At 42.0% G+C, this 14,514-nt stretch overlaps 2 protein-coding genes across 2 annotated transcripts in view; one reads left to right on the forward strand and one right to left on the reverse strand.

Moving 5' to 3' along the window:
* Nucleotides 1-6,779, reverse strand: part of LOC121622903 (probable E3 ubiquitin-protein ligase HERC1) — a 39,912-nt gene extending 33,133 nt beyond the window's left edge. The window contains exons 1-13 of the mRNA XM_041959970.1: nucleotides 5,808-6,779; nucleotides 4,999-5,094; nucleotides 4,711-4,893; nucleotides 3,880-4,092; nucleotides 3,624-3,722; nucleotides 3,403-3,499; nucleotides 3,152-3,295; nucleotides 2,734-2,861; nucleotides 1,920-2,064; nucleotides 1,617-1,788; nucleotides 1,203-1,337; nucleotides 768-933; nucleotides 410-535 (exon numbers count right to left, since the gene is read on the reverse strand). Coding sequence (XP_041815904.1) covers nucleotides 410-535; nucleotides 768-933; nucleotides 1,203-1,337; nucleotides 1,617-1,788; nucleotides 1,920-2,064; nucleotides 2,734-2,861; nucleotides 3,152-3,295; nucleotides 3,403-3,499; nucleotides 3,624-3,722; nucleotides 3,880-4,092; nucleotides 4,711-4,893; nucleotides 4,999-5,094; nucleotides 5,808-6,779 — 2,676 coding nt within the window. The remainder of the gene's footprint in view (nucleotides 1-409; nucleotides 536-767; nucleotides 934-1,202; nucleotides 1,338-1,616; nucleotides 1,789-1,919; nucleotides 2,065-2,733; nucleotides 2,862-3,151; nucleotides 3,296-3,402; nucleotides 3,500-3,623; nucleotides 3,723-3,879; nucleotides 4,093-4,710; nucleotides 4,894-4,998; nucleotides 5,095-5,807) is intronic.
* A 4,856-nt stretch (nucleotides 6,780-11,635) lies between these two features.
* esm1 (endothelial cell-specific molecule 1) lies at nucleotides 11,636-13,293 on the forward strand. The gene is made up of 3 exons (XM_041960757.1): nucleotides 11,636-12,037; nucleotides 12,411-12,551; nucleotides 12,697-13,293. The coding sequence occupies exons 1-3, from the start codon at nucleotides 11,731-11,733 to the stop codon at nucleotides 12,792-12,794; spliced, it is 546 nt and encodes a 181-aa protein (XP_041816691.1). The 5' UTR covers nucleotides 11,636-11,730; the 3' UTR covers nucleotides 12,795-13,293.
* Nucleotides 13,294-14,514: the final 1,221 nt, after the last annotated feature.

A 14,514-nucleotide genomic window follows, 5' to 3' on the forward strand; every position in this document is an offset into this window, starting at 1 on the left:
TGTTCAAGGAGTTTTCAACACATATTGCCTAGCAACGCTCCAAGCTGGCGCTAACTGCATCCATCCATGCATTTTCCAGCCAACTATCTGGATCAGAGTCATAGTCAAAATGAGGGAAGGCAGAATCCATGTTCTTTTTTATGGCAGTTTAAGTGTAATTGTTTAAGTGTGTCCTTTGTTTACGCCAACATCTTGTGTAAAATCCTGACTGATAATTCAAGTCAATTATTTATATAACGAAAAACAAAAATGTAGACTATACTAATTCACAAGCACTTGGTCAGCACTTTTCATATTGTACTTGTATTGAGACACAAATGCACAAACAACACATTTGGCCATAATAACTTGCAGCACTTTGACTATGCATAGGCAATTTTTTAAAATGGCACATACGAGCTCTGCATACCTGTCCTTTGGAGAGGATGTTCAGGCTCTGAGGGCCCTGAGGAAGGAGGGACAGGAGCAGTTCTGTTCTTTCCCTCAGTGGAGGCAGCAGGAGGGATGCACCAATGGACAGTGTGTTCAGAACTGCCTGAGGTATCAAAACAAACGAAAGGACATGAGAATAGAAAGGATCAGCATTTACTGCAAGCAATAAATCATATAAAATTAGCACAACAACCCAGTTCACTCTTTAATTTAGACACAAAAGAGTGTTTATCTTCTTCTTACACCAGTAGTTGGTGCCAACAATTCTTCCTCTCATATGTCCACATAAGAATATTAGGGAAATAATCTAGTAAGGGGCAGACTGTTACATGTACCTGTTGTATGGAGTCTGGCATGTTGGTATCTATGAGCCTGAAGAGCAGGTTTCTGAGGGGCCTACCCTGAGCCCCCAAAACCATGGCACCAGTGCCCCCAGCATGGGCCAAGGACAAGTGGATGGACAGCAGCTTCATGCACAGCAGAAGAAACTGATGGTGATCCCTTAGGAATACACACAGAGAGCATTAGGAGAGTCAGTTAAGTGGATCGGAGGGAGAGTGAATGTGTGGGAGTGCATGTGTGCTCCTGCTGGTGGTGATGCAATGAGTTCAACAGGCCACAACGAAGTAATTCTTCACAGCAACACAAGAATGTTTTGCAAGTGATTCAATACTGTTTCAGGTTTCTAAGTTTCAAACAGAAAAAATAAAATAATGGAACAGGTTAAATAGTCACAACTGATGGAGTGCTGTGTTAATTTATTTTGGTACCTTTTAGATAAGAACGGGGCAGGGGGTGTGTCATTCCCAATGCCGTCACAGTAACTTTCGAGGAAGTTGCGCAGGTAGGTGAATGTACTCTCTTCCAAGTCGACACAAAAGGGCCTGTGCCATGCCACCAGTTGCCTGGAAAAAGAGCGAATCGCATATAAAAAGAGCTGTACCAGCACAAATACATCAGAACTAATCAGGTGGAACCACACACTTCACAGGGTATGAAGAAAAGAGCAGTTCAGCAGTATAAAATGATGCTGACCACTCAAACGCTGCAACACAGAGATGACTCTCACGTATGTTTACACTGTAGATGATCTTCCACAATACAAATGAAGCACATCCATTACCAAAATGTACTACAGATGGGCTTAAGAAAAGAAATTTGTTCAAGAGGGGATGAGGCTTTACCTGTCCGTTGGAACTGCAGTCCACGCCAGGCTGTGAGAAGTGCCAGCAGTGATTTGTTGGATCGACACGCCCTCTAGCCCAAGCACTTTCTTGGGTTTGGTAATCGGTGTCGAAGTGTGGCCTTGGCCGCACTGGCCCATGGTGTTGTTTCCCCAGGCGTACACTTCATTCTCTGATGAACAGTGCACAGCCACAATTTTAATAGTAATGAACAAAACATTTGAAAGAATTCTGAATGCAAGGTTGCTAAGTTTGTTTTTATACGTCTGAATGACTGACTGTTAGCTGTTGAAGGTCTCTTACCATGGGACAGAGCCAGACAGTGGCTGTCTCCACATGAGATATCAATGATCTTGGTGATACTCAGGTCTTCTATGAATCTGGGTCTGAGAGAGGTGGTCTCAGAGGAGCCACATCCTAAACACGAGCCACAGCCCCATGCAAACACCTGAATTAACAAGAATAAACAGAAACATATTTATTATTGACAAAATGATCTATCTAGTATTTGTCTTTTTTATTCCATCCTGGTATTTAGGACTTAATTGTAAACTCTCTCTCTCTCTAGAGAGAGAGAGAGAGAGATAGATATAGATATAGATAGATATATAGAGATAGATAGATATAGATATATATATAAAAGCTTTTATTTATTAATTTTCTTTTATTTATTTGCACAGTAAAAACAAAGTCGACAAAAGAAAAGAAGCACATTGTATAGGTGAGATTTAGTATACCTGCACAAGCTTATAGAAGGGCTCTCACCTCAATATGCATTGCAAGCAATCAGAAAAGTCATATAATCCACAACAATAAGCAAACAAGCAACAGTAAGATCAAAAAGGTGATGTTAGTATGCTCCTTCAAAATAAAAGCTTTCCACAAAAAGACCATTAAAAGAGCTGAGATAGCTAAGCTAACATTAGTTAAAAGTTGGTAAGACATTTTGATATTTTCACTGCTTTTTTGTCCACAAATTAGTTTTGCATATGATAAGTGTCTCAAAGAGCTATAGGTGCAAACTTTGGTTGTAAATTGATCCATGAAAACCAGAAACATGGCATTAGCAGATTCGGATACTAGAAATCCATGTCTGACTCAAAATGCTGCATCTCACCTGTCCTGAAGAGGTAAGGGCCAGAGATGATTGGCTGCCAGCACACACTTTCCTGATGATGAATCCATGCAGAGCCTCTATGACCTTGGGGCGATACACACGATTGGTGTCTCCATGACCTAGTTTACCTGCAGGTGTGAGTCATGTACAAGTACCAGCATTAGTTCACACTAGCTCAAGACATTTCTGTTAAGACAGAGCACAGTGCGATGGTAATGCCCTTTCAGTTAAAAAACATAATTATAGCGATTTATTTTCATTAAAGCCATCAGATTCAGACTTTTTTCTTAAGCTAATCTTTATATTCTACAGAATATAAAGTACAGAAATTAAAACCCTTTACTCAAACTGTGATTTCCATCAGTTCACACGGACGCTGTTATGGACTAAAAAATCAAACTGTCATCTGTCAACACACCATTGTCCCCTCCTCCAAAGGACCACACAGTGCGTCCATCTTGTGCCACAGCAATGGTGTGGGAGCTGCCGCAGGCCACCTGCCCCACACCACTGATGTCCTTCACCAGTGTGGGCACGTTCCGACTCTGACTGTCACTGTGACCTGCTCCGGGGAGAAACACAGCAGGTTGATGCTAACATACCAGAGCAGGGATTTCACTGATACTGTTAACACATAAGCCCAAACATCTTGAGAAATAAGGTGTGTACCAAGTCGGCCAAAGTCGCCTTCTCCCCAGGTGTAAAGCTCTCCATCATTAGTCACAGCAGCACTGTGTCTGTAGCCAGCAGACACACAAACAACAACCTGGCAGAGATACCATAATAAATGAAAAATTATGTTAATTCATGTGGCTTTTCTATGAATAAAACTACAAGGCTGCTCACATGCTAATCTTTTCCCAAACAAACAGCAATTTCTGCAGGCTTACCTTGCCAAACAGCGGTCCTTGTATGATTTTGGGGTATTTTTGTGTAGCACTGTTGCCGTGGCCCAGTTTCCCATATTCTCCATCACCCCAGCTGAACACCTGAAAGAAACATTTTGAATTTTTTTTACAATTCATGAGAAAGAAAGTAAAGAATTCTATCTGTCAATTATAATCTCAGTAACACCTACAGAAGAAGTGACTGATTTTACTGTAATTTATTACTATCAATAATTTAGTGTAAACTAGTTCTTCTTACCTCTCCCTCCACAGTGATGGCCAAAGTGTGACCATCGGAGCCCTTGGAGGAGGACACCTTCTTCATGTTCCTATGTGGTTCCAGCACAAGTTTCTTGGGCATGGACTGGTTGTTGGAGTCCCCTAGGCCCAGTCGGCCATAGCTGCCTTTTCCACAAGCTTTCACTGAACCATCTGCTGATACTGAGAAGGTACAGTACTGGCCTGCCTCAATCTAAAAGACGGACAAAGTGGATAAAAGCCGACATGAAAGGATGAGATTTTTAAAAAACAGGCTTTAGTTTCTGGCACGCTCTCAAATTTTCCCACCAACAAATGCATACAAAAGTCAATACAACAGACTGCAGTGATTCTAGTATGGTGTTTTAAAGTGAAAGAAAATTCTAATGTAGATATTTCTTTAATAATTCAAAGAATGATACAGATGTCTCATAATGCTACAAAATAATCTTTTTTAACAATTTCATTAAATCCACCTCAGATCTGTGGCATATGTGATTTACATTACAACTAGCATAAAACGTCTGATTATAAAATGCCTGTGCCTATCTGATGCTGGCGCTACAGATGTGAATGACAGGAAATGATGCAAACAGTCAATTGACAATTGTACAGTTTTGCTGAAAGAACAAAACAGACTTGAGATGAACATGAGCACAAGTTAGGTAGACTGAGCAAGATATACTTTAACATACAAAATAATGTTTAATTTAGAAATTAATTCTATCAATAGCATATAGCTTTTACTATATTGAATATTCTAAACTGCAATGCTGATAATGAATACAGCATGAATACAACTTTATGGGTATATCCTTATGGGCAGCCATACCATCTGGGCATCACTGAAGCCCTGAGTCAGCTTTGGCAGCAGGATTTTCTCAAGAGTTCCCTCTGCCAGCTGGTGGCTGCTGTTGCTGCCCCACACATACACCATGACTGTGTCGCTCTCAGTACCAGGAGCAGCTGCATCAGTGCTGCAGGAGCACAGGCAGTAGGATGCTAGATTACAAATCTGTCAAAAGGGAGGAGGGTGAGGTCCATAAAGTCAGTGACTGAAAAGTATAGCAGTTCTAAATAATGCCTATGAGTTACAGCATGGCAGTAAAATCTCTTTTACCTCCTCAAACAGGCAGAGAGCTGCCTGGGAGAGTCGACAAAGTCCATCTGCATCCTTCTTCAGCACCTGAGTATTGACAGAGTCCCCACGGAAACCCTGTGAAAAAATATATATGATTAGACATTAACATAGATGAAATAGCCTGTAGTTTTTATGTGCGCATATTTTGTAAACCAGAAGTAAATATCAGAAAGAGAAGTGACATGTCACTGCATTATCAGGCAAAAGGCAAAAAAAAGAGCTCCTAGTCTTTAGATGCAAATCTTATTTGTGTTTAAGGGTTTTCTTTGACAACTACAGAGCTCTAAAATTACATGTAAAATGTGGTACACTGGCAAAATCACAAGGCTGATGACTCAACACCCATATCTAGAGAGGGCAGAGAGACCGGCTCAATCCTAATCCTTAGCTGCACACTAATGCATCACTCCAAGCTTCAAGTGAGACCGTTCAAATAGAAGGCCAGTCTACAGCACGGATGGATGTGGAAGTGAAGAACCATTTTCCTGCTTTGCGGACAATGGGCCTCATTTATCAGCATGTTCACAGATGTTTATGTAAGTTACCTAATTTAATTTATGAATTAATCACTGCTGTCTATGCAAAATTACTTACAATAAAATAACATACCAAGGAAATTTCAATTTCAGTTTGAAAGTCAAGGACATTTAAAATTAGTCAGTAATCAGTTATGGCTGAAGATTTAATAGTTAATGGTACATCTAATCAAAGGACAATTATGGCAAAAAAAAAAAAAAAAAGGGAAAAAAGTAGAGAGCATGTTAATAAATGAAGGACACAAAACATACCGAATATTGCCTCATTTGGAGAAGTGTTTGATGGATCACATCAAAGCCCACACCAGCTGACTGCTGGGAGCTCAGTGAGGAGGAGGAAGACAGTGTAGAGGTGGATGAGGACATGGAAGCAGCCAAGGCTACCTCCACCCACTCCAGCAGAAACTTTAGAGAGCCTCTCTGCATGGCCAGGCCGAGCAGCAGCTCCAGCGCTAGCCTCCGACCAGTGGGGTCCGCCCCACCGGTCCCACTGCTCACTGATGTCTTCTTCAGGAACTCAGCCACCTGTGCCAGGCAGTCCAGCCCGACTGACGGGATCTTATTCTCATTGGCCAGAGAGAGCGGTGGCAGAGAGGCCAGCACAGAGGAGGCTGTGGCAAGCACGTCATTACAAAGCACCGACTCCGGATGCACTGAGGCTGCGTACCTCCAGTTCTGCCGCAGTAATGAGAAGAGCAGACTCAAACCTGTCCTTACGCCCATCTCTATCAGAACATCTGTACCCGACTTCACTTTGGATACTCCCCCTGGCAGGCAAGGCTCTGAGGCCAGCTCAAGTTGCCCACATTCAGTGCCACTGTCTGTGGACTGGGAGGGCAGCTGCATGCGGAATTTGTCATGGTATTTGCTGTGAAGTGCGTAGTAGATCCTCTGGAGCACTACCAGCCTGTGGTGGAGGCCCAAGGTGTAGGAGGTTTGCGTCAGCATGCGGTGAGCCAGCCATCGCTGGCTGTGAAGCAGGGATGACAGGTACTCTTCTTTCTCCGCCGAGGCACTGGACTCGCACTCGAAGTCTGGCAGGCGTGGGCCGACGAGTTCTTGAACAGGTTGAGCCAGAGTCACCACTTCCTTGTTGTGAAGGAGCTTGCTGTAGAGCGCAGCAGCTCCATGCCTCTTTGCTGTCTGTCCACTGTCCTCCGCTGCCCAGGAGCTATTGAAGTGCTCCTGCCACTTCAGCAACACATGGGTCTGACAAGGCACCATGTCTGAGCATTATCTATACTCTGATGTATACCTGAAAAACAGAGCGATATATGAATAAAAGTGGTAATGAGGCCTGTATACTGGCAGATAAATTCATGCTTATCATTCCCCAACACTTGATTAACATAATGAAATGGCTCATTTTCATATCTCTGTCAACATTTGCTGCTGATTATTCTACTGCATTTTCCTGCCAAGTATATTCAGTGCAAGGTGTCAGGTTTCTCCTTGGTGTTGGCACTTTTCCCATGTACAGTACATCCAGGCTAGTGGCATAGGCCCAGTGGGTATCACTGAAATAGGTCGGATCTCTCTGTGATACTGTAAGAGCTAACCAACACACCCACGCTAATGAGGGGACTTTGTCTCAAAAGATGTTGTGCTACACAATACATGGACACAGTGAGCTTATTATCCTTGTAAAGTATTAGTTTCATAATATGGCCAGTCAAAGAATGAAACCTGCTTTGGCAGATTAGACACACCTGACCCTGCCAATTCATTCATACTCTCTGTCTCAGTCAAAACGCAGTATTCATAGTCAGCGTCTCCAAGTTGGTCACCGGACGCTCTGAAATACAATCCCATGCAAAGACCACTGTTGCTCAACCTAACCGTATTCTTTCTGTCTGTCTGTCTAAAGAGCAAGTCTGGTGCTGCTGTTGAGTAGAAATAATATATGTTCACATCTTTCCTGGAATGAGGAAAATACATATGTTGGATTTCCCATCTTGCATTTTAGTTCATCACATGAGGTTAAACATGACCGTCCCCATGACTGTCACAATACGGACATCGGAATTCACGTTAGTGGGTGATTTCATGGGAATATCAACTGCATGACATTGCAAAAACATCAGTCAAAGCTCATCCAGTCTACCGATTCTTAACTGTATAAAACAGTAGATTTCATAATGACTAGGCTAGTGCTACAAATTCCGAGTTTTTTAGGAATTAAAGCCCAAGATAATTGAGTTTTCATTCCTGTCCAGCAACACAACAGTTTACTAACTGGTGAAATCAGCTGTTGACTCGTAAAATAGAAATCTCCATACTCTTTGGTCATGGCTGAGACTTCTTCCATGATTAAAACTTGTATAAAAACATGTACCGTCACAAGTGATAGAATGCCAGTTACACGCTGCTAAACATGTGAGCATGCCACTTTGACCACAGTCATCTCTCTTGCCTTGCCTGAGGCCTGTGGGGCTATATGGTTTCCACTCTGGCCAAAAATAACAGCAAGCATTGATATAGTAATAGGCTCTTCAGTCAGACAACCACGAGCAAGCAACCACCAGCAATGTTGGACGCAGCCATCACTGACTGCAAAGCAACAGGGATTGTAGGACATAAACATTCAGGACACCTCTTGAGTTTGGCTCTCTTTTGTTTTTCTGCTCAGCTTGCTTGAGATTTTACCTACAGCAGAATCCACTACATGTCAGTCAATCACAAACATTTATTTGTAGTTAACTACAAATAACAAATTTGCCAGCAACTTGCCAGTAAGTTATATAAATGACAATGAAAGCATAAAGGCTCATGTGTAGGCCTCAAGGCTACAGATAAATCCATTTACACACCAAAAAGCAATATCAGTGACTGATTTTTAATGTATGCAGCAGCAAAGGAACAGTAAATGTCAGTGACATTGCCATATTTCACAGCACACAAAATTACATCAACATGAATCTCAATGTCACATATTTTATCTTCTTCTTCTTCCATGAAGCAGTCACAACACAAACAGCTGGTCAGTTGAATGAGCCGAAGCAACACATTCTCTTTACAAGACCATGACAATGAAATAAAAAACTAAAATTAAACACTTTTTTCCTTACAATTACTCTTGTCAATACATTGTTTCTATTCATCTGTTAATCATTTATGTATAAAATGTTTAAAAAAATTGTGAACAATTTGACATCACATTACTTTGTCCTGCCAACATACCAAAACTGAAACACATTATATTTATGATGGCATGAGCCAGAGAAAAATAATTTCTAACCCTCACCTGGGCTCATGAGCTCTGACTGGTTAAAGCAAAGATAATAATGATAATATAAAGCATGTGGGCAAGATTAAATGTTTCTGCAGGGTAGCTGGCCTCAATCTACAACCCAGTGAGAAGCTCAGCTATTTGGTAGCGCCTCCACCATCCTGCTTCACTTTAACACCACGCAAGGTGGTTCTGGCACCTGGATGCCCCCTTGCCCACCTCCTTTTGGTGACTTACTGGGCCTCGACGGGAGGGGACCCCCTAAGGCTGACCCAAGACCGGCTGGAGGTGTCTCCCTTGAAAGTCATCCAGAATGAGCTGGAGGAAGCTGCTGGGCCGAAGGACACTTTGTTGCCACAACAACCCCAGACCACAATAAGCGGTTAGACAGTGGATGACTGATTGTTTAAAAAATAAAAAATAAAAAGCTAATGTCAGCGTTGAATGGGTGGTATTAGGATATTAAAGGCTGTGAATTTATCACAATACGAGCTACATAATGTCTGACCGCAACTTAATTATCTAAAGCGGCTGGGGACAAGGCATTGAGCTAAAACATGCCGTTATTCGGTTGCAGAAGTTTAGCAATGAGCTGGGCATTCATGCTAATAGCGTTAGCCAGCAGGATAATTTAATTCACGTACAATTAACGGCATTATCCAGCCTTGCTGCCTGGCGTCTTACTTTAAAGCGCCTGTCAACATTTTGTAGCATTAACGTTATGTTTTTCATCTCCGGCGATAGTTAGCTAACTAATTCGTACATGGCAGCTGTTCGCCGCACCGACATAAACAGCCAGATATGTGAATTTGAAACGCAGCCTCCGTCGTGTCATTCACAAACACCGGTAACATTATTCTGCATCTGCGGTGACAGCTGAGCTAACGCTGGCTGCAGTGCAGTTGCTAGTCTGGTCCACGGCTGTCAAAACCGACCAAGCCCCTCCGCTTTGGCGGCTGACAGCTCTCGGCAAGACGCCCCCGTGGCTCGTTCACGCCGCTTCGACATGTAAAAGCCGAGGTTTGTGAAGAATAAAACACACCGCGGACATGTAAGTTACCTTGCCTGTAAACCCCCGCCGAAAAAACGGTTTGCGATACCTGTCCCGTCCCAGTGAGGTCTCCCTTGGACGTGAATATCATATCAACCGTCTCCTCTTTCTTGTTCTTCTTCGTCTGCTTTAATCTGCATCACTGACAGTGACCAGTGCCGCCATCCTGTGTCTCGGAGTGTTGTCTCTCATCATCATCATCATCATCACCATCATATTTTTTTTTATTCACCTATCTGCTATTTTTCTTCTCTTTTACCATCCAGTGTGTGTTTCGTGTTTTACATCTAAACCTGTGGATGAACCAGAGATCAACCAACTACTTACAAGCTTGTTTTTTTATTTCTATAAATAATAAAGCAGTAGCATTCCTCTGCACGGGATAAAAGAAAAAAAAAGAAAAACTATTGAAAGGGTCAATCCAAATATTTTACAAAGATGCTTAATGTCTTCTGTGGCTCTGGAGGGAGCTTTGTTAAAGCCAGCCTTGATGATGTTGCATTATGGGAAATGTAGGATCCAGTGTTGTTGGACCTTGACCAAGGACAAGTAAGGACTTAATGTAAGCATACTTTAGCCACTGTTGCTTCAATTTTTATTTTGTTTTCTCTAGTTGGTCCTGAAACTTTATGGAATTGCAATAGCATATTGCCAGAGTGCCCTTTAAAGCACTGCAAGTTTAATATCCAGCTGTGCCTGTTATCTAATGATTATTTGTCTTTTTTATACTCCAATTACATTATATTTTTCAGAGAAAAAGAAAAATAACATGAAAACACCATTACTCCGTTTAAAAGCTACAACATTTTAAAAAGAAAGAAAAATGAAAAGCATTGATGGCATGTTTTATTTTTAGTTGGTTAAAAAAAAATAAAGTGGAAGGGTGCCCTTCCAGTGGAGAAAAACCTGATAAAGTGCCCTCTTTCCAGTGATAAAAATGGCAAAATGCCTGCTATAGGGTGCCATTACAGTGGGGAAAACACAATAAAGCACCATCTAGGGTGTCCTTCCAGTGGAAAAAATGTGATGAATTGCCCTCTAGGGTGCCATTCCAATGGAGAAAACTTGATAAAGTGCCTTCTAGGATGCCCCTCCAGCAGGAAAAAATGTGATGCAGACCTCTTGGGCCTTTTTTACCCCTGTCCCTCAGACAGCCTGAGCCCACCACTGTCAGTTCCCTCTTGTTAAATAAAGTTGGTAAAAGACTAATTCACCTTTTGTTGAACTGTTATGAAAGAGACTTTTTTCTGCAAGTGTCTGCCCTTTGCTTCTGTGTACGACCCAAGAGGCTACAGATGCATTGTTAAATAAACATTCATTTTATTTTCAATTTTAAACTCTATGCCACCTTAATTCAAGAAAGTCGCCCCATTTATTTTTATGTGAAGCTCCCGGACCAAATACTTGAGACTGATTTATCTTTTATTATGTTAAATGAGATTTCCAGTCGTAGGATGTTGTGAGTGAAAACATCCTAACAGAAAATGTAATCCCTCAGAGCTGAGCCAGTCACGACAAACCTGATGCAATCTGGGCTCGAGGGGTTCCGTCACCGACCAACACGAAAACAAACCAAAGATAACTTATGACATCAGGTCACACGAATTTCAATTCCTGGATGGCGGTCCAGAGTAAATCCCACTTCCAAGCCGGATTTCTAAAAAGGGGGCTGACTGACAAAAAAAGAGACGACAACACCGGAATGAGGAAATTGACGAGGGCAAGTCATGTGCAAAACAAAGTTGTTCATTGCTGATAACCATGCAACCTGATGAGCCATAGGTCACTCCACACAAGTCTCCCAGAGGTGCTCCGCGTCTCCGTCTCTCCCCGAGAGCGCTCGCCCGAGAAGCAGACCCGCAGCCTTCCTCGAGCTCCCTGAACCGCATCCAGTGATGTCTATTCTCCTCATCACGGTGTTGTCTTCACTTCTGCTGCGAGATGCGGAGGCGTGGGGCGCCAATGTCAAGTACGCGGTGAACTGCCCCGACAGATGCAGCGCGGAGCGGTGTGGCGGGACGCAGCGGTGCACACGGACGGTCCTGGATGACTGCGGCTGTTGCCAGGTCTGCGCAGCCGGCAGAGGGGAGCACTGTTACCGCACAGTGTCGGGGATGCACGGGGTGAAGTGCGGACCGGGATTATTCTGCGAGTTCTACAAGGATGAGGACGATTACGGAGACGAATATGGGATCTGCAAAGGTTTGTTCACATGCAACATTTTCAATGCGCCCAGTGTGCCGTTTCTGCCTGTGTGCTGCATTTGGATTGCACCAAATGCAGTATCCCAATCTGTTATTACAATCTTTTAGGCTCTGTTTACTGAATTATCACCATATAACCAACTGTTCTAGAGGAACGTTTGCAGAATTGTGCACCATTGCGTTAAAATATGATTTAACTTGATGATTAGCCCATTAGAGGCTTGGACTTTGAACAAGCTCCTCCAACTATCCCTTTGCAGTTTATGTGCTTGTGGCCCATTTCTCTTGAACGCTGATTCTCATGATGTTAACTGTGAATAGGGGCCCTAACAGAGCAGACTTCTCCAGAATAATGTTTTCTCTCTTTACAGACTGCCTGTATGGAACCTATGGAGTTGAGTGCCGCAAGACATGCAACTGCAAAGGTGGCATATGTGACAGGGAGACAGGAGCGTGTCTCACCCTCAAATTCTTTGCCAAAATCGCCAGCAAGCTCAAGACTGAGCCACAAACAGCTAAAAAAAAAAAAAAAAAAAAAAAAAGTGAGACTTGTAGCAGTCAAATGTCTAAGCAGAAGGACTAAATTAAGTTCTGTCATTTGTGAGGTTGCACAGCGGCATGAGTCGATAGACTGATGAATTGTTTCTCTTGTATTTTCAGGGGGAGAGGTGGGCTCAGGAGAGGTCAGCACTGCCCAGAGCACAGATCAACACACAGACAGATCCAGCGCCCCAAAGCGGCTCAACCCTCGCTGACAAGTGCTGACAAGGCTGAATCTGTTCAGTGTAAATGTAGCATTAACTTATAAATGAACTGAAAGATATATTTTGTTATGTCAAACGATGAAAAACTTTTTTAAAGCATTTGGGAGTTTTATTTGGTCCTCGTTTGACACCATCATCTTTTCTAATGAAATATACAGACTGTGTCTTCTCTTTATCTAACTAATAAAAATGATCCAGTCTCTTCCCATTAGCTTCAGTGTAGACCTGATTCTCTCGTTTAGTGTGCCTTCATACATTATTGTTGAGAAAATGAGAGTTAATGTCACAAGACAGGACCTTGCATTTACTTTCAAACTGGATACAGCAATATTTTTCATTGATTCATTGTAGTCGACTAAATATTTTGAAGTTTTCCGTAATGATATTTTATTTGTACTGTATAGATGACAAGCAGACATGGAGAATATCATCTATATGACACCAGCCAATGTAAAGAATGCTCTTACAATTAAACCAAAGTTATCACTGACTGTTGTCATTTGATTTCATTGCCTGATTTATCTGTTAGCTTAGTTAGCGATGCATCATTTGGTACAGTAATTGAGGCATTTAAAACCTTGGCAAAAAGCTGTTGAGTGGTTTGATTATGTAGTAATGGAAGCTAGGCAGGTGCATGCAAAAGCTAATGGAATCCAAATAAGTGGAATTTGCAGTAGATGATATCCATAAATGCTATTCATTCATTTATTTATGGTTTATTTGATCAGGATAGAAACAGTATGCATAGATAAACTGAAAAACAGCTGTTTAATGCAAGCTGGGCTGATAGATATAGATAACACATTATGAGGTAATAAAGAAAGTGTACTGAATACAGCAAAATGCAATAGAGCACACATTTAAAGAACATACATGTAAAGATCAGACATGAGTATAGGTTTGTTGGTGAATTAACCAAGATACGGTACCTCTTTTTAAGTGGTGAAGTTTACAAGAGGTGAGCTCCACAGCTTTGCTGTAAGAGTAAAAGAGGTTTTGCAGAGCACCGCTTGAGATCTGCTGCAGCTCTGCAGTTTCTTGGTGTATTTGCAGAGAGTCTGAGGAGCAAATCCATTTTAACATTTAACCCCAAGCTTTACATCATGAAAAAAAAGGTTAGGCTTTCCGTTCAGCAGATAATAGTGGGACTTGTGTGACTTTTACAGCTAAACAAATAAAAGCGCTGTACAATAAAAGACACGTAACAAACACAAACATAACCAAAGAGGAAAGACAAATAATCATTAATTGACCGGTTATGGAAAAAGTCCATTGAATCAGCAAAAATAGAGCACAAGTTTTTATGGGCACAGCCGCAGCATCGTCTTGTTTCCTTCAGTTTATTATCATGTTGCTATAAAAGTGACATTAATCTGAGGTTGTGTCCTTGCTGGAGTTTCTTCAAACATCTCTTTGCTCCTTTCCGTGAGCATCCTTCTCCACTGGTGAGCTACGAACAGACAAAATGCTAGAATTAAAGCCAAGGCATGATTATTCATCTTATAATAATCCTTTACCTTAAACTCTGAGTGTTTTAGTACTTTGATATGCTTACTGTTGCCCTCCAGGCCTGGCTATATGCTTTATGAATAATGTAATTCACAATATTGTATAAACTGTACTGGTAACGTGAATGCATGCACCTTGAGAGTGAACTGCTAAAGTGAAGGTTGAGGCAGCTGTTGAGACGAATGTGACATCTGTGTTGGAA

Source organism: Chelmon rostratus, chromosome 19, assembly GCF_017976325.1.
Source record: "Chelmon rostratus isolate fCheRos1 chromosome 19, fCheRos1.pri, whole genome shotgun sequence".
Taxonomy (NCBI): Eukaryota; Metazoa; Chordata; class Actinopteri; order Chaetodontiformes; family Chaetodontidae; genus Chelmon; species Chelmon rostratus.

Bases quoted from the DNA above. Each gene is read 5' to 3' on its own strand.
- esm1 (XM_041960757.1), top strand. From the start codon at position 11,731: ATGTCTATTCTCCTCATCACGGTGTTGTCTTCACTTCTGCTGCGAGAT. The intron at 12,038-12,410 runs GTTTGTTCACAT...CTCTCTTTACAG, and splicing joins CGAATATGGGATCTGCAAAG to ACTGCCTGTATGGAACCTAT. The intron at 12,552-12,696 runs CAGCTAAAAAAA...CTCTTGTATTTT, and splicing joins GCTCAAGACTGAGCCACAAA to CAGGGGGAGAGGTGGGCTCA.